Genomic DNA, 18399 nt, shown 5'->3' on the forward strand with positions numbered 1-18399 from the left:
CTCAGGAGGCTTACAGTCCAGTGGGGAAGACAGACAGCCAGGCAGTTAGTAGGTAGGATGATCGGGGCACTAATGGAGGACACATAGGCACCTGGAAGCCTTGAGGAAGCCCAGCTGGGCTGATCTGGGAAGGCTTCTTGGAGGAGGTGTCCAAGAAGCATGAGTTTACCAGGTTCCTGGGAGCAGGAGGAAGGTGGGCCAGGCAGGGGGAACAGCATGCGCAGATGTCCAGAGGTGGTGATAGAATGGAGGGGAGAAGCTGGGACTTCATTTTGAGGACAGTGGGGAGCCATGGAAGGGTTCAGAGCGGAGCTGGAGCTGGTTTTGCCCCCCAGGGGACACGGAATAAATGTCTGCGGAAATCTGTGGTTATCACACTGGGGTTCTCCTGGTATCAAATGAGGGGGGCAGGGATGTTGCTTAACACCCCACAGTACCCAGGACGGCCCCCCAGGGAATAGTCGCCCTGAATGCCAACAGTGTGAAGGGGAAGAGACCCTGGTTTAGAGCAGGGTGAGATTGGAGTTCTAGAAAGAGTCCTTTGCTCCCTTGAGGAGGACACTGAAGGGGCAGGACTGAAGGCCAGGAGACCAAGTGGGGCTGGGCTACAGGGCACCGAGGGGACAGGGAGGTCAACACCCCATAATTTGGTTAGGGGACACCGGGGCTGTCCTTCAGTGGAGGAACAGGTAGGAGAAACATGTCCTGGCAAGAACAGCCCAGTGTAGGTCAGCCCCGGGGTCCTTGGATGGATCTGTGGGGCAGGTGGACAGAGGGTGCAAATGAGCCCCTTCCCAGCCTCCAGCTGCTGCATCACAAAGTTAAGGAAAACAGGAGAAAAAGTTAGCCGTGAGGTTGCATCCTGACCTGGGGCCTCAGTCTTCCTGTCCTTGAACTTTGGTATTAAGTTACTATTAGCCTGTCGGGGTTGAGGGTCGAGGGCAGCGCCTGGGTGATTATTGATCTTGTTGTGGTCATTAGGGTGTTGAGGTCGTTAGGGTGCCCAACGCCGAGGAGCAAACTCCTGGAGCCCGAGAGCCCTGGGTTCGACCCAGCTGCCGCATCCTCTCCGGTGGGACCGCAGCCCCCATATCAGACCCTCAGTTTTCACATCTGTAAAATGGGCTGACTGTTACACCACTCCTAGAGCTAGAGCCAGTGGGGGACTCTACAAAGTAATTCCGGGAAACCACGCAGCCCCCACTTCTGGAACTTACCATGGTAACAGCAGCCACAGGGAGCATAATAATCAGCACTCACGGAGCACCTGTGCTGTGCCAGATTCTGGGCTAATAACCCGCCCCAGGCTGTGAAATCGGGACTGCTCCTGTACCCATTTTACAGATGAGGAAACTGAGGCCAAGAGGTAGAACCTGTCCAGGGTCACACAGCATGTAAATGCCGGATCTGGGATTGGAACTCTTGCAGCCCTGTGTGGCCAGTGAATGGAAGTTTTGGAAGGTTCTTACGTTAAATATTAATACGATCCACGCTTAGAAAGGAGGTGACCCTGATACCTGCCATGACACGGAGGGACCCCGAGGACACTGGGCTCAGGGAGAGGAGTCAGACCCAGAAGGACCCGTCCTGCAGGAGGGCCCCAGAGGAGTCCCGTCTGCACAGACAGAGGGGAGAGGGTGGGAGCTGGGGCTGGGGCAGGGGGTGGGGAGTCCGTGCTTCTTGGGGACAGAGTCTCCGTTTGGGGAGATGGAAAGTTCTGGAGGCAGAGGGTGGGGAATGTTTGCATGACGGTATGAGTGTGCTCAGCTGAGCTGTGCACTTAAAAATGGTTAAGATGGTAAATTTATGGTATATATATTTAACACAATATAAAAAGAAAATGTTTATTAAAAAAAAAAAAAAAGGGGCAGAGCACCTGAGAGGCCGTGATGACCCTGGCAGGTGTTGTGAGGGAGGAGGCTGGGGGGGAGGGCAGCGGCTTGGGGGTGGAGTTGGCAGCAGTGGGCTGGGGGCCTCACCGGGCGTGGAGGAGGGGTGCAGAGGCCTTGACTGCTATGCAGTGACTGGGACCCAGACCCGGGTCACTGGGAGCCATGGGAGGCTGCGGAGCAGGGGAGGAGCCAGGGAAGGAAGCTTTTAAGGAAGTAGAGGCCTGTCCCATGGACACGTGGGATCCGGGCATCGGCTGAGTCACAAATCCTGGAAGTTCAGGGTCATAAAAAGGAAGTTCTGCTAGTCCACGCAAGGCCTTCCTGTTTTTTGGCCCTGAATCCTCAGAGGCAGGCTTCCCAGGGCCAAAGTTCCCACATCACCTTCACCTCCTGGGGTTCAGAATCTTGGAGCTCCTAGGCCAAGACAGGGCATAACGATGTCCCTGCTGCTCAGACGGGGAAACTGAGGCACAGGGCTTGCCTGAGGCTCCCCGGAAGGACGAGGCTGCAGGTTTCTCACTCAGGACCTCCAGACTGCACCCCCGCTGGTAGGGGTGTGGAGGGCTGGGTTCCAGAGGGTGAGTTCTGCTCACACTTCCACCAACCGATCATCACCCGGAGGGAGTCTCCACGCTGCACAGCCGGGCCAGTTCTTCAAATACCTTGAACGGGAGCGGAAAGCATGCTCGCTTGAGAGGTAGTGAGGTGCCTGTCACAGAGGTATTCCAGCAGAGGTCAGAAAGGCTGGACTTGGTAAGGAAGTTAGACTCACCGGGGCCCCTCTGAGGTCCCCGGCCAGTTGGAACATTCTATGATTCGAAACTATGGCAATTCCCAGATTGTGGTTTATAAAATTCTGAGAGACTGAATTTTTTTTTGAGCCTTTCATTTTAAGATTGTTGTGGTTTTTTTAAAAGATTTTATATATTTATTAATTTATTTGATAGAGCAAGCAAGGGGTGGGGGGAGGAGCAGAGGGAGGGGGACAAGTGAACTCCAGCGCTGAGCAGGGAAGCCCTCGCCAGGCTAGAACTCACCATCCTGGTATCACGACCTGAGCAGAAATCAAGAGTCAGTCGCTTAATCGACCGAGTCACCCAGACGCCCCAGGATTGTTGTGATTTAATTGTAAGAATCCTTGAATATCTGTTTTGAGATTGAATTATTTAAGTACGTGTGGTTAAGTGCTGTGTCTCTCATTATCGTGATTTTTTTAAATTATTTAATATCATTTCATTTCAAAGTCATTTAAATATTGTACTTATTAGCTTTTGGTTAGAAACCGTTTCTGGAGCTCTCACAGCGATGTGGTCAGAAAGTCTTTTTTTTTTTTTTTTTTAAGATTTTACTTATTTATTTGACAGAGACAGCGAGAGAGGGAGCACAAGCAGGGGGAGTGGGAGAGGGAGAAGCAGGCTTCCCGCAGCTCAGGGAGCTGGATGCGGGGCTCTATCCCAAGACCCTGGGATCAGGATCTGAGCCGAAGGCAGACGCTCAACAACTGAGCCACCCAGGCGCCCCTAGAAAGTCCTTCTGATGATTAAACAAGGGCTGGCGTTACTATTATTGCCGCGGCTGGCGTTAGGTTTTATTATTACCCCGCTGGGGAGTGTTTTTGGCACTGGAAGGTCCCGACCACTGCGGCTCGCGTGCGCCATCTCGCGGCGGAGGCCGGGAGTGCAGGCCGCGCCGCTCACCGCCCGGCCTTCGCCCGCAGGTCTCATTTCTCGTCGCCCCGACCTCGCCATGCGGACCCCGCGAGCGCCCCCTCCTCGTCCGGCCCCACTGCTCCTACTGCTGCTACTGGGGGGAGCCAACGGCCTCTTCCCCGAGGAGCCGCCGCCACTTAGCGTGGCCCCCAGAGACTGTAAGTGAGGGTCCCGGGGGAGCCGGAGTCCTGAGGGAGGGTCTCACTTCTCAGCTGGGTCTGCGGCCCACTTCCCCCAGGGGCTCACCAGACCAGGCTCACAGCCATCCTTCACCCCTCCCCCAGACCTGAACCACTACCCCGTGTTCGTGGGCAGCGGGCCGGGACGCCTGACCCCAGCAGAGGGTCCTGACGACCTCCACATCCAGCGAGTCCTGCGCGTTAACAGGACCCTGTTCATCGGGGACAGGTATGAGGAATCGTCCGGCAGAGTATGCAGGGGGAGGCGTGGGGGGCCGGCGGCAGCATTTTGGGGAGGTTTGCACGTCGGGTCATATTGTTTGGCTGGAGTTCAGATCGTCATTTTGGGGTGGGACTTTATACAGGAGGCTGACCGAACTCCACCTGTTACAGCCCGGAGACCGCTATGGTGTGTCCAGAGGTGGAGACAGCTCCTTGGTCAGGATTCCCTGGGTCTCTACAGAGGGTGTTGATGTGGGGCTCCAGGGCTTCTCCAAGAAGGTGAAATTTCAGTTGAGACCTGAATGATGAGGAGGCAGCCACAGGGACATCTCAGGGAGAGGGAGAAATGGGGGCAGAAAACACAATCTGTGCAAAGGTCCTGGGGCAGGATCTGGCCTGGCGTGTTGGGAGAACATTGACGAGGCCCAATTGGCTAGGGCAGAGTGGGTGAGGGGGAGATGGGGAGGAGGGAGAGATGGGGAGGTGGGGAGGGTGGGGAGGGGACCGGGCAGGTTGTGCAGGGTCTTATGGGCCTCAGGGAGGCCTTGGGCTTTTACCCCAGTGAGGGGGGAGCCATGGAAGGCTGTGGGCAGAGGAGGGGGTCCTGACTCAGGTGCTCATGGGTACCTCCTGATGGCTGCTGTGGGAAGGACAGACCAAGGGATGGAGCGGGGTGGGGGGGGCGGAGGACACCCAGGGGATGGTGACTGTCCTGGTTCCAGTCGGATGAGGGTGGTGCCCAGGGAGTGTATGAGAAGTTGGTAAATTCTTGGTAGACATTAAAGGCAGAACTGACACTACTGGCTGATTTGTGGGAAGCAAGGAGAAGCAGCAAGTTGAGAGTGTCTCCCAAGTTGTGACCTTCACCCCTGGAAGGACAGGGCAGCCTTAGCAGAGATGATCGACAAAGCAGGAGCGGGTGTGGGGGACAATTGGGTGCAGCGTGGCTGAGCTGAGTGTGAGACGCTTGGGAGCCCCCTGCAAAGAGACTTCCAAGATCAGCTGGACCCCCGAGTCTGGAGCTCAGGGGAGGGCCGGGCTGGAGACAGAACTGTGGGTGTCGTCCTGCCATAGATGCGGGGGTAGGGGCGGGAGAGTGGACGAGGCTGCACAGGAGGGGAGCGGGTGGGGAGCTGCGTCTCTGAGGAGCTCCTAGGAGAAGAAGGGGGGCTGGGCCAGGGAGACAGTGCGTGAGGGGCAGGAGGACGTCGAAATGACTGCTGGACTTCACCTTGACCAAGGCAGTTTCTGGGGCAGGGGGAGGGGGAGGGAAGAGCCTGGAGGAGGCTGAGAGGTGGTGGGAGGGGCACCCGGTGGCTGATGAAGGGCATCGGACAGCCCATCATGTTGGCAGTAAGACCCCAAGGCCACGGGGCGTGTCAGCATGATGGGGCGTGTCAAGGAGTGTGGGTTGTGCTAGGACCTGTGGGTCCTTTTAGGGCCTGAGAAGGCGCATGATGGCACCCACAAGCACGCGCGGGCGTGATCAGCGTCAGAGTCGCCTGTGACTGAGGCTCTGGCACACCCCTGCGTGTTACGTGTGGGACACACCTGCCGCCAGGAGAATGCAGAGTGGGGGCGGGGGCTGGAGGCGCCCATCCTCACTAGCGGCTCCTCTGCCCCAGGGACAACCTGTACCGGGTGGAGCTGGAGCCCCCCACGGCCACGGAGCTGCGGTACCAGCGGGTGAGGAGGGCGCCCGGGTGGGAGGGGTGGGGGCGGCACTCGAGGCTCCTGCCAAGGGGCCCCGACCCGGTGCCGCGGAGCAAAAACTGGGCGGCAGGGATCCCGCTCGCCTCACCACTCCCTCTGCTCTAGAAACTGACCTGGCGCTCCAACCCCAGTGACATCAACGTGTGTCGGATGAAAGGCAAGCAGGAGGTGAGTGGCCCTGGCCACGCCCCGGCCACGCCCTAGCCACGCCTCAAGCCACGCCCCAGCCCGGCTCGCGGATGCGCAGTGGTCCTTGTCATCATCCCAGGCCAGATCCCTCGCGTTGCCATGGCTATGCCCGGAGCCTGGCCACGCCCCCAAGCGGTCCTTATGCTTGGCCACGCCCACAGCCTTGCTCTGGCCGGAACTCCATCCCTTCAGTAGCCGCCGATGCCAAGTATTTGGGCGCCTTGGCGGGTCCCTCAGTCACTTGGAAGATCCAGTCCCACATCCCCTGATGTGCTTCCGGTCTTCGCCACGCCCATATCCCCGGCCCCGCCCCGCAGGCTCCCCCCCCCCCAGCCCTCTACGCCGGGCACGCCCACACGCGGGGCCAACGCCCACCATGGCTTCTGTCTTCCCCATCCCCCCAACCAACCCCAGGGCGAGTGTCGAAATTTTGTAAAGGTGCTGCTTCTTCGGGACGAATCCACGCTCTTTGTGTGCGGTTCCAATGCCTTCAACCCCGTCTGTGCCAACTACAGTGTGAGTCCCCGCCCTTCCGAGCCCTGGTGCCCCAGGTCCAACCTCCCGGTCTGGGCTCACCTGCCCTGCGCTGGCCCAGCCCTTTCCCCAGACCGCGTCACCTCCCACGGGAAGCCTTACTGGATATGACCTCCTCGGCCCCTCACAGGGAGCTGGAGAGTAGCTACTTAAGCTACAAACCAGTTATAGGATTAACTGAACTTGATTCTTAGACCTGTTCACAGAGTAGTAAACTAAGCCCTAGCTTACATGGCTGACCAAGTCACACAGCATCCAAGTGGAGGCAGGACTCCTCACGGGTTGGGGGGGCTGCCGGGGTGGCCAGGAGCTCTATCACTCAGACCCCATCCCCCTCACAGATGGACACACTGCAGCCCCTCGGGGACAACATCAGCGGCATGGCCCGTTGCCCTTATGACCCCAAACATGCCAACGTTGCCCTCTTCTCTGGTGAGTGCCCCCAGCTCTGACAATTTGATGGGGCCCCAGCCCTGACCAGTGTCCCACTCTTGGAATTGGGTTCTGATGAAGGTGACTCTGTGAAACAGAATCTTGGCCACAGTCAGCACTCAGCCAAGGTCAGGGCTCAGCAGGGGGAGCTGGAGATGAGCCTGGGCTCGGGCTTAGATGGGATCAGGGCTCAGCCAAGGGACAGGAGCTTCCTTGAGCCCTGGGCTCAGTCTTCGAAGATCAAGTTTGGACCCACCCTGCCCCTGGCATCTGTGATGTAACTTCTCACCTGCTTCCCCTAACTCACGGCCATCCAGAGGGAATGCTCTTCACGGCCACAGTTACCGACTTCCTAGCCATCGATGCTGTCATCTACCGCAGCCTGGGGGACCGGCCCACTCTGCGAACCGTGAAACATGACTCCAAGTGGTTCAAAGGTGGGGCAGGCGTTCATCAAATCCCCCCACCAGAATAAAAGTCCCAGAGGAGACAGGGAGGGGACCCCCATCTCATCTTGGGCACCTACTGACCTCTTTGAAGATAAAGCTAGAGGAAAGCTTTCAGTTGGATCTAAAGTAAAATTTGCTGGAAATGGGTGGTTTGGAAACCCGAAATGGAACTACTAGTGGGCACTTGGCTCTTCAACACATGAGGGAGAAAGGTGACCAAAATAGTAGATGTTGCTGTTTGTGGAGGGTAGACACAGTGATTTTAGGATTCTGGCACCCAACACCCCCCCTCCCAATCCTTGAGTATTTTATTTTGTCTGGGTAATCGACGAATGTCCCCCCTTCACTGTAAAAGCCTTCACCAGAGCTGATATGTTCACAGCCCCAGAAACTCTGTTTCTCATGTCAGGGGCTGGGTTCTGACCCCTCCTCTCCTACAGAGCCCTACTTTGTCCACGCGGTGGAGTGGGCCAGCCACATCTACTTCTTCTTCCGGGAGATCGCAATGGAGTTTAACTACCTGGAGAAGGTGAGCGCGTCTCTCTCCCACCCCCAAAAGGCACTGGTGGGGGGGCATGCAGCTGAGAGGCTCTGGTGGTGGGAGGCTCTGGGGAGCAGAGGCGGAGCCATGAATCCCCACCTGGGGCAAGAGGTTCCACCCTCCCCCTCTGGTCCTCAAGACCCTCCACGCCAGCCAGGACCAGGCCACCAAGGGTGGAAGACATTTACAGAGCGGCCTTGTTACACACGGCCCTGGGTGAGGGTCATGGGTTTGAAGGCAGGTAACGCCTCTGGGTTCCAGTCCTGGTGTTGCTGTTCGTCTGTCCACCATCCAGTCTCAACCACTTACCTGTCCTTCTCCCGCTGTCCGTCCATCGGCCTGGGAACCCTCCTTCTCAGACACCTTCTCCTCACCCCCCTGTGTGTTCCTGAGCCCCGCCAAGTTCCATCCACTCAGGTGTCCATTCTGCCCACCCATCTACTCAGCCGTCATCCGTCCGTCCGTCCGTCCATCCATCCACCCACCACCCATCCATCCATCCGTCCGTCTGTCCATCCATCCATCCACCCACCCACCACCCATCCATCCACCCATCCATCCATCCATACACACATCATCTCCTACATGATTTTTCTCACTATCCATCATTATCTCCTTCATATTCGTCCATCCACCCACCCATCCGTCTGCTAGTCCATCCATCCGTCCATCCTGCCACCGCCCACCTACCCATCTAGCCTATCCCTCACGCCGTGCAGGCGGCTGGACAGTTAAGTGCGAATGCTTCCATTTGCTCCTAGTGGGACGCTGGGCCAGTCGCTTCTCTTTCTCTGGTCCTCAGTTTCCCCATCTATACAATGGGGATATCAGCCTTCTCCTTTGTAGAGTTTGGGAGGGATGTAGGAGATGATGAAGATTATGTCCCTGGTGCACAGTGAGCGATCCGTAAACACGGGAGATGCGTATGGGGACAGTCACGCGCGCCATGGCCGTCCCTGACGTCCCCATGTCTCCGCTGGGGAGTGCAGTGCTCAGAGGAGTACGGTGACAGTCTGGGGTCACGCTGGGAGTCGACAGACTTCTCCATCCCGGACTGGGTGATGGCCAGTGCGGCCTGCGGACACAGGGCTCATGCCTCCATTTTGTCTGCTGTCACACCAGGTGGTGGTGTCCCGCGTGGCCCGGGTGTGCAAGAATGACCTGGGAGGCTCCCCTCGGGTGCTGGAGAAGCAGTGGACATCCTTCCTGAAGGCGCGGCTCAACTGCTCGGTGCCCGGGGACTCCCACTTCTACTTCAACGTGCTGCAGGCCGTCACCGGTGTCGTCAGCCTGGGGGGCCGGCCCGTGGTCCTCGCTGTTTTCTCTACCCCCAGCAACAGGTCAGAGGACCCTGAGGGGAGCAGACTGGGGCACTGTGGAGACAGGAGCGTAGAGCTCCCACATCGTCAGACATTCCCTGGGTCCTGATTGGGACTCCCGAGCAGCGTCAGCCCCAGGCTGGGGTGGGACAGAGCCAGCTACTGACCCTCCATGGCCCCTTGGTCAGAAGAGTCCAGATGGGGGATGTCCTCATCCTCTGCCTTTAGAGGAGGGGGTCAGGGAGGGCTTCCTGGAGGAGGGAGTATTAGAATGAGCCACCAACGGTGTGAGATGGCAGGAGAGGGGAGCACATTCCAAGTTGTAGGAGTAGCATGTGCAAAGGTCCTGAGGCTGCAGTGAGTTTGGTGTGTTTAAACAATAGGATGGAGGCCCCATGGCTGGAGAGGAGGGGGGAAGGGGGAGCGTAGGGGATATGAGGGCAGAGAGGTGGCGAGCCACCGAGAGGAGCCTGGACTGTATCCTGAGAGCTCTAGGGAGCCATGGAAGAGTGAGGAGCAGAAGAGAGACAAGGTCAGACGTGCATTTTTGAAAAGCCCCCTGGGGCATGGGTTGCGAGGGGGCAAGAGTGGCATCTGGGAGACTGGATGTCCAGGCAAGTGGTGATGGGTGGCCACGGAGGGACACGGGTGGCTGTGGAAAGGCCAGGCTGTGGTCCAGTCTGAGCCCTGTTGAGGAAACAGGGTGACTGTATTGGTGGGGGAGGCGTCTCTGGCCCTGGGGATGGAACATCTGACAGCTTCACGGGGACAAAGGCTCTTGGGCACGCTTGTCCAAGGCAGCACCCTCCACCAGCCTCACTGCCATCTCTCCCCTAACTCCCCAGCATCCCCGGCTCAGCTGTCTGCGCCTTTGACATGACTCAGGTGGCCGCTGTGTTTGAAGGCCGCTTCCGTGAGCAGAAGTCCCCCGAGTCCATCTGGACACCCGTGCCGGAGGATCAGGTGCCACGGCCCCGGTGAGAGCCCCCTCGATCCTGAGCCAGGTGCCCGGGTGGGGTCCTGACCCTAGGGTGAAGGGCTGGGACTTCCAGGTGGTTCTGTGTGGCTGAGTTCGGCTGTACCCATTATCCAGATGCAGAAAACTGAGGCCCTTTGGGCAGGGCAGCCAGTCCCCCCAGCAAGTCAGAGCCCCTGTGTAGGGATGGGCGAGTCCGCCCTGATCTCCACTTCCTCCCCACCTAGACCCGGGTGCTGTGCGGCCCCCGGCATGCAGTACAACGCCTCCAGCGCCTTCCCCGATGAGATCCTCAACTTCGTCAAGACCCATCCCCTGATGGATGAAGCGGTGCCCTCCCTGGGCCACGCGCCCTGGATCGTGCGGACTCTGATGCGGTCAGTCCCCAGGCGTGGCTGGGGTTCCGGTGGGGGGCGGTGGGCAGTGAGTGGTGACGAGAGCCCAGGCCGGGGTGACAGGTACAGAGGAAGAATGGGGCCACCTGTGGGCACGAGGGCAAGGGGGAGAGCGATCCTGCCGCGGCCAGGCCCTCCAGACAGCTAACTGGGCAGGGGCCCGGGACAGCGTGGTAGGGACCGGGGAGGGAGGGAGGGAGGTGAAGGGGAAGACGGGCACAGGCTGGGGCCCAGCTTGGGGCTCTGTCCCTCTGTGATGGGCACCCCTGTTCCCACGCCCACCTTGCCTGGCATGGGTGGTGTCTCTCCAAGTGCCCAGGGCACCTCAGGGGCTCTGGGACCAGCCTCACCCCTGCCCACCCTGGCCCCAGGCACCAGCTGACGCGAGTGGCTGTGGACGTGGGGGCTGGCCCCTGGGGCAACCACACCGTTGTCTTCCTGGGCTCCGAGGTGGGCACCGTCCTCAAGTTCCTCATCTGGCCCAACGCCAGCACCTCGGGCACCACTGGGCCCAGTGTCTTCCTGGAGGAGTTTGAGACCTACCGGCCAGACAGGTGCAGGGGGCAGAGGTCGGGAGGTGGGCCCGGCGGGCAGGGAGATGGGGCTCGCCCTCCAGCCTCACCAGTCTGCTCACCTGCAGGTGCGGACGGTCGGGCGACGGCGAGGCAGGGCGGCGGCTGTTGAGCCTGGAGCTGGACACAGCCTCGGGTGGCCTGCTGGCGGCCTTCCCCCGCTGCGTGGTCCGCGTCCCCGTGGCCCGCTGCCAGCAGTACTCAGGTTGCATGAAGTGAGTGCCCCCTGGGGCAGGCTGTGCAGGTGAGGGGGAGGCGAGGGGAGATGAGCACAGGAGGCCCTGAGAGCCAAGGTCAAGTCCAGGGCCCAGCAGCCTCCCGACTCACTGAACGGTGAGCGGAGCGGATGAGCCAGGCCGAGGGCACAGCCCGTGCAAAGGCCCCGCAAGGAGGCCCGATTGGCTGGAGCAGAGTGAGCGAGGGGGAGAGAGGGAAGAGGGGGAAGGGAGGACGACAGGGAGGGGAGTGGCACAGTCATGCAGGGGCAGGGTCCCGTGGGGCAGGGCAGAGACTTGGGCTTTCAGAGGTGGGAGTCCTGGAGCGCTGTGAGCAGAGGAAGGTAGGAGATCTGACTGACATCTTTAAGAGCAGCAGAAGCAGGCGCTGGGGGCCAGGGAGACCGCTGTCTCCCTGTCATTAAAAAGGGGGGCACGGTCAGATGTGAAGTTCTGGTGGGCTCCTGGGCTCAGCGTGCGCCCTCACCATGGAGAAATCCTTCCCTGAGCCCGCCCTCGTGGCAGTAACCACGCCTGGGCTCCCGTCGCCGGTCTGCCACTTGGGCAACCGTGAACTGTCCTGAGCCTTATCTACAAGGTGGGGAAGAAGCGGCCTCTGGCGCAGATTTGTCACGTGGGCTCCTGGAAGTGACTGCGCTGCCCCGTGAGGGACTGTGGTTGACAGGCCCACTGGGTCACTTGTCTGCTCTAGGAACTGTATTGGCAGTCAGGACCCCTACTGCGGCTGGGCCCCCGATGGTTCCTGTGTCTTCCTCAGCCCCGGCACCAGGTACTGGGGGGAGAGGGCATAGGGGAGGGTGACCCACCCGCCCGCTGATCAGGCTGGGAGAGAGGTTTCTGCTGACCACCTTTCTTACCCTGCCAGAGGCACCTTTGAGCAGGACGTGTCGGGGGCTAGCACCTCAGGCTTAGGGGACTGCACAGGTACGTGGAGGCGGGGAGGGGAGGGGAGCTGGGGACTCCCAGGGTTCTCCTAGTGCCCTTTGCGGCCCAGGCCCAGATAGGGGGGCTGGGGGTGGTGGCCGGGGTCAGGGCCCTGGAAGAGCAGCGGTCCCACTTCCAGGAGGGGTGGCAGGGGAGGGACAGGCCACCGAGCTGACGGACAGCCTGGGGAGAGGACGCACAGACCCCAGGAGACAGGGAGACCCCAAGAGACAGGCAGACGGGCTCTGAAAGAAACACAGAGACCCCAAGAAGCCAACGGACAGATGGACGGACCCCCCTGGAGAGGCCCGCCCGGACAGCCAGAGCAGGGAGGGACCCAGGCGGCGGGAGGCGGGCACGGGCCGGTCCCCGAGGCCCCTCTCACGCGGGCGCTCCCGGCCAGGACTCCTGCGGGCCAGCCTGGCAGAGGAGCGCGCCGGGCTGGTGTCGGTGAACCTGCTGGTGACGTCGTCGGTGGCGGCCTTCGTGGTGGGCGCCGTGGTGTCCGGCTTCAGCGTGGGCTGGTACGTGGGCCTCCGCGAGCGGCGCGAGCTGGCGCGCCGCAAGGACAAGGAGGCCATCCTGGCGCACGGCGGCGGCGAGGCGGTGCTGAGCGTCAGCCGGCTGGGCGAGCGCCGGGCGGCGGGCCCCCGGGGCGGCGGCGTCGGCGGCGTGGTCGTGGGCGGCGTCGGCGGCGCCGGGGGGCCCCCCGAGGCCCTGCTGGCCCCTCTGATGCAGAACGGCTGGGCCAAGGCCACGCTGCTGCAGGGCGGCCCCCACGACCTGGACTCGGGGCTGCTGCCCACGCCCGAGCAGACGCCGCTGCCGCAGAAGCGCCTGCCCGCGCCGCATCCGCACGCCCTGGGCGCGCGCGCCTGGGAGCACGGCCACCCCCTGCTCCCGGCCTCCGCCTCCTCGTCCCTGCTGCTGCTGGCGCCCGCCCGCGCCCCCGAGCCGCCGCCCGCGCCCCCCGCGCCCGGCGAGCCGGCCCCCGACGCGCGCCTCTACGCCCGGCCCGGCCGCGCGTCGCACGGCGACTTCCCGCTCACCCCGCACGCCAGCCCGGACCGCCGGCGCGTCGTGTCGGCGCCCACGGGCCCCTCGGACCCAGTCCCAGCCGCCGCCGCCGCCGCCGCCGACGGCCTCCCGCGGCCCCGGAGCCCGCCGCCCACGGGCAGCCTGCGGAGGCCCGGCCCGCACGGCCCGCCGGCCGCAGCCCTGCGCCGCACGCACACGTTCAACAGCGGCGAGGCCCGGCCCGGCGGCGACCGCCACCGCGGCCGCCACGTGCGGCCCGGCACGGACTTGGCCCACCTCCTCGCCTACGGGGGCACGGACAGGACTGCGCCCCCCGTGCCCTAGGCCGGGGCCCGACGCCTCGGCGGTGCCAGCCACGGGAACCAGGAGCGAGAGAGCCGGCCCAGCTCCAGTGGGTGCTCAAGACCCCCGCCCCCGCCCGCGTGGGGGGGGCCCCTCGGCCACACGGAAGCACAACGAGCTCGGCCCCCGCCCCGCCCCCGCCCCGCCCGGGGCCGCGGGACACTGAGGCGGTTTGGGGGTGGGGGAGGGCGGGAGGAATGTGCTATGGATTTGAGGTTGACCTTCTGCGCGTGGATTTGGGTTTGTTTTCCAATTGGCGTTTCTTTTGCAGATTTCTATCCAATTGCACAACTCCGTTCTCGGGGTGTCAGCCGGGGTGGGGTGGGGGGGCGCGGCTTGGAGGCGGTGGAACGGGGGAGGGGCCGCATCTGCAGACCCCACCTCCCCGCCCCGCCCCTTTCCAGGCCCCTCCTCAACCCAGGCTCCTGGCGTGTGTGGGTGTGTGTGTGTGTGTGTGTGTGCATGCCGTGTTCGTGTGCAAGGGGCCAGGAAGGGGAGGGAGGTGCGTGTGTGTGCCCACGAGGGCTGCTGCCGGCGTGTGTGTGTGTGTGTGTGTCGCGGTGGGCCACGCGTGCAGTGTACCTGTCTGTGTGCGAGGTGGTGGCCCCAGCGGCCTGGGCGTTGGCTGACCCGGCGCCGGGGCTTCCAAAAGGCCCGGGGGCCTCCAAGGTGCCGGTTAGGAATTTGAGGGGGAGACAAGAAGGGGTTCCGGGCAGGGGGGCCGGGAGGGCCTGCCCAGAAGTCATACTGGCAGCAGCTGTCTAAAAGGGCTTGGTGGTCTGGGGGGGGCGGGGAAGGCGGGCGGGCCCCACTGTAAATACGGCCCCAGGGTGGTCAGAGGGTCCCATGCCACCCGTCCCCTTGTGACCTCTCCCTTGACCTCCAGCTGACCATGCATGCCAGTTGAGTGGCCAGCTGAGTCCTGGACCCTCTCTGGAGTTTGCCTCCCCCAACCCCCTCCCCATCAATAAAACTGTTTACAACCACCGGCCCCCAAGGCTCTGGGTCCGCTCTGTCTCCAGGGAGTGAGGCGGTTGGGGGTCCCTCCCTGAGACTCACGGTGACCAGCAGAATTTTGGGGAACTAGGAAATGGGAGGAGGCGGGTTTCTGCATCCGAATGGGACCGGTGTTCTGATCATCCTTGAGCAAATATTTGTCGTGCACCCTCTACGTGCCAGACACTGCTGGGGATTTAGATCCCTGTCCTCATGGAGTCCACAGCCGGGTGGGGGAGACCGGCCCCAGACACGCAAATCAGGACTGGATCTGAAGCAGTGATTCATGCTGTGAAGATAAGACCAGAGGACTGTGTGGGGTGGAGGGGGGGGGTCCAAGAGGGCCTGGAGAGACGGTGACACGGGAGCTGAGAGGTGACAAGTGAGAAAGCAGCTGTGAGGAGGTGCGCAGGCAGAGGGGACAGTTAGCTCAAGCCTCTGGGTGGGAAAGGGCTTGGAGGAGGGGCAAGGTGGTGGTCACAGTGGCTTCCAGCAGCAAAAGGAGGGCCTGGCAGAAGCAGGTGCTGATGAGGAGGGAGAGGAGGGCCAGGGCTCCAGGCAGAAACGGCCTCAGGGGTGCACAGTGTAAAGTTTTGTTATTGTGGTAAAATCCACATAAATTCGAAAGCACCATTGGAACCATCCCTAAGTGCGCAGTTGGGTGGCATGAAGCACACTCCCACGGTTGCCCCCCCCCACCAGCCATGCCCAGAACTTTTGCGTCTCTCTGTCCCCATTAAACATTAACTCCCCATCTTACCCCCCTCCCAGCCTAACAAATTTTAAGTGGGACAGGGAACCATCCGAAGCCTTTAAGCAGGGGGTGAGGAGCAGGGGAGAGGGGATCTGATTTCACTTTAAGAGATTTCTTTGGCGTTATACCTTTCCCATTCCCACTCCCTCCTTCCCACCGGTGCCCATGAAGGACCTGCTGTGTGCCGGGCTCTGGGGTCTGAGCAGTGGACAAAATAGATCCGGTTCCCCCTTGTCGCGGGGGAGATTGTTCGTATAGTAAACCAAGAAACAAAGTTCCGTGATGACAGATTAGCTTCTCCTGAACCTCTGACGATCAGCACTGTGTGAGTTTCAGGGGTGCAACTCAGTGATTTGATGTGTGCGCAAGGATTGCCACGATGAATACGTTGACTCCCTAGTTCCTGTGCAAGTGATGAGAACATTTAAGAGCTACTCTTGGAGTCATTTTCAAGTATCTCACATTACTATGCATAGTAAGGATAACTATAGGCACCGGGTTGTACATTACACCTCCGGGATGTACTCTAAGAAGAAGGGCACGTTTGTGCCCTTAGACCAATACCTCCCCATTTCCGGCGCCCCCCAGCCCCTGGCAACCACCGTCCCGCTCTCAGTTTCAGATTTTTAAAGTTCCACACACACATGAGAATACATAGTATCGGTCTCTGTCTGCCTGACTTGTCCCCCTTAGGGTAACGCTCTAGAGATACAACAGCACCGAGGTAAATGGCAGCATGATCTTCTTTTTTACTTTTGAATAATATTCCAGGGTGTGTCTCTCACATTCTTTCTTTTTAAGATCTTATTTATTTGAGAAAGAGAAAGAGAGTGAATGAGAGAGCAAACGAGAGAGAAAGAGAGTGAGTATGAGCAGGGGGAGGGGCAGAGGGAGAAGCAGACTCCCCGCTGAGCAGGGAGCCCGATGTGGGGCTTGGTCCTGGGACTCCAGGATCAGGACCTGAGCCGAAGGCAGACGCTTAACCGACTGAGCCACCCAGGCGCCCGCTCGCTTGCTTGCTTGTTCCCTTCCTCCTTCCTCTTTCTTTCTTTCTCCTTTTCTTCCTTCCTTTTTCTTTCTTTCTCTCTTCCTTCCTTCTTTCCTTCCTCCTCCTTCCTTCCTTTCTTTCTCTCTTTCTTTTTCTTTCCTTCCTTCTTTCTTTTCTTCCTTCCTTCTTTCTTTCTGTTCTTTTATCACATCTTTTTTATTCATTCATTTGTCAATGACACTAGGATGTCCCATGTCTTGGCTACTGTGAACAATATTGCAACGAACAAAGGAACACATATATCTTTTCTAATGTTTTCTCTGGCTAAATACGCAGAAGTGGGATTGTTTGATCACATATCCCTATTTTTTTTCATATATCCCTATTTTTTATGTTTTGAGGGAACTCCATACCATTTTCCACAGTGGTTGAACCAATTGGCTTTCCCACCAACAGTGCACAGGGCTCCTTTCCATGCCCCTGCCAACATGTGTTACTTCTTGTCTTTTTCATTCTATTATTCTGACGAGTGTGACGCACTATCTCACTGGGGTTTGATTTGCATTTTCCTGATGACAAGTGATGATAAGTGATGTTGAACACCTTCCCTGTATCTGTTGGCCATCTAGATGTCTTCTTTGGGAAACTGTCTATTCAGGTCCTTTGCCTATTTTGTCGGTATCCATTTCTGTGTGTCCAACTCTATGGATCTGTTATTCTGTCTCACTGTGTCTCTGTATGGTTCTTTGTGTTTTCACCTGTCTCTGGGTTGTATCTCTATCTGTGGGTTCATGAGGATATCCATCTATCTTTCTTTATGCCTGTCATGGTCAACCTGCCTGTGCGTCTCTGAACTTATGTGTCCACAAGACAGAACTCCTATTCATTCTCACAGCTCAAAAGACAGAAAACTGGGTGCCTGGGTGGCTCAGTGGATTAAGCCGCTGCCTTCAGTTCAGGTCATGATCTCAGGGTCCTGGGATCGAGTCCTGCATCGGGCTCTCTGCTCAGCAGGGAGCCTGCTTCCTCCTCTCTCTCTCTCTCTCTCTGCCTGCCTCTCTGCCTACTTGTGATCTCTCTGTGTCAAATAAATAAATAAAATCTTTAAAAAAAAAAAAAAGACAGAAAACTTTTCAGAGATCATGCAAGGGAGAAGGGCACATGGCCAGCCATGATGGAAGTCCTGGGTGCAGGTAAAGATGACATATCACACCTGAATGTTTAGAATGCAAACAAACAAACAAAAAAAAGAAAGAAAGAAAGAAAGAAAGAAAGAAAGAAAGCACTGACTAGCCAAACCCTCGGGATGCAGTCAAAGCAGCTTTCAGAGGGAAATTTGTAGCCTCCAAATGCGTTTATTAGGCAATGAGAAAGATCCAAAACAAAGAGCACCTTAGAGTCAGATGAAGAAAGAAAGAGCAGAAGGGGCCCTTGGAGACCGAATTCAACTTCATGGATATGAAAACTGAAGCCAAAAAAAGTTAGCCACTTGCTCAAGATCACAAAATAAAGCCATTCCTAGTGAAGCTGGGAGCCAGGGCCAGGTTTCATCCTACCCAGGCCATTGTTCAAAGCCCATGAAGACTTTGAGTGTCCCTTTTGAAATCTATTTTCTAGAAATGATTTCATTAAAAAAAAAAAAGCCAGCAACAATATGTCATGAATTGAAGACAAATGCTTTTCATTTATTCACTGAACTTCCTAGTTGCTCAAATTTATTGCAAAGTGTACCTCTTGCTTAAAGAGCTGTCCCTGGGGCGCCTGGGTGGCTCAGTGGGTTAAAGCCTCTGCCTTCGGCTCAGGTCATGATCCCAGGGTTCTGGGATCGAGCCCCGCATCGGGCTCTCTGCTCCGCAGGGAACCTGCTTTCTCCCCTCTCTCTCTCTCTGCCTTTCTCTCTGCCTACTTGTGATTTCTCTCTGTCAAATAAATAAAATCTTTAAAAAAAATAAAATAAAATAAAATAAAGAGCTGTCCCTATTCCTCAGGCATGGTGCCT

At 58.9% G+C, this 18399-nt stretch overlaps 1 protein-coding gene across 4 annotated transcripts; it reads left to right on the forward strand.

Moving 5' to 3' along the window:
• Positions 1 to 1669: 1669 nt before the first annotated feature.
• On the forward strand, positions 1670 to 13979 carry SEMA6B (semaphorin 6B). Of its 4 annotated transcripts, none has more exons than XM_044254508.1 (17): positions 1670 to 2645; positions 3610 to 3759; positions 3886 to 4009; positions 5628 to 5688; positions 5821 to 5883; positions 6319 to 6420; positions 6780 to 6870; positions 7188 to 7307; positions 7760 to 7848; positions 8983 to 9200; positions 10025 to 10156; positions 10383 to 10532; positions 10922 to 11104; positions 11191 to 11337; positions 12050 to 12127; positions 12224 to 12282; positions 12686 to 13979. In XM_044254508.1, exons 2-17 carry the CDS (start codon positions 3639 to 3641, stop codon positions 13642 to 13644), a joined length of 2697 nt encoding a protein of 898 aa, XP_044110443.1. In that variant the 5' UTR covers positions 1670 to 2645; positions 3610 to 3638; the 3' UTR covers positions 13645 to 13979. The 4 variants fall into 4 exon arrangements, with proteins under 4 accessions (XP_044110443.1, XP_044110444.1, XP_044110446.1 ...); XM_044254509.1 differs by having other exon boundaries at positions 1670 to 2597; XM_044254511.1 differs by having other exon boundaries at positions 1670 to 2470.
• Positions 13980 to 18399: the final 4420 nt, after the last annotated feature.

This window comes from Neovison vison, chromosome 6 (assembly GCF_020171115.1).
Source record: "Neovison vison isolate M4711 chromosome 6, ASM_NN_V1, whole genome shotgun sequence".
Taxonomy (NCBI): domain Eukaryota; kingdom Metazoa; phylum Chordata; class Mammalia; order Carnivora; family Mustelidae; genus Neogale; species Neogale vison.

Coding starts and splice junctions, on each gene's coding strand:
- SEMA6B (XM_044254508.1), top strand. CDS start 3,639: ATGCGGACCCCGCGAGCGCCCCCTCCTCGTCCGGCCCCACTGCTCCTA. Junction 9,201..10,024: donor TTCTCTACCCCCAGCAACAG/GTCAGAGGACCC, acceptor CTAACTCCCCAG/CATCCCCGGCTCAGCTGTCT. Junction 12,128..12,223: donor TTCCTCAGCCCCGGCACCAG/GTACTGGGGGGA, acceptor TTACCCTGCCAG/AGGCACCTTTGAGCAGGACG.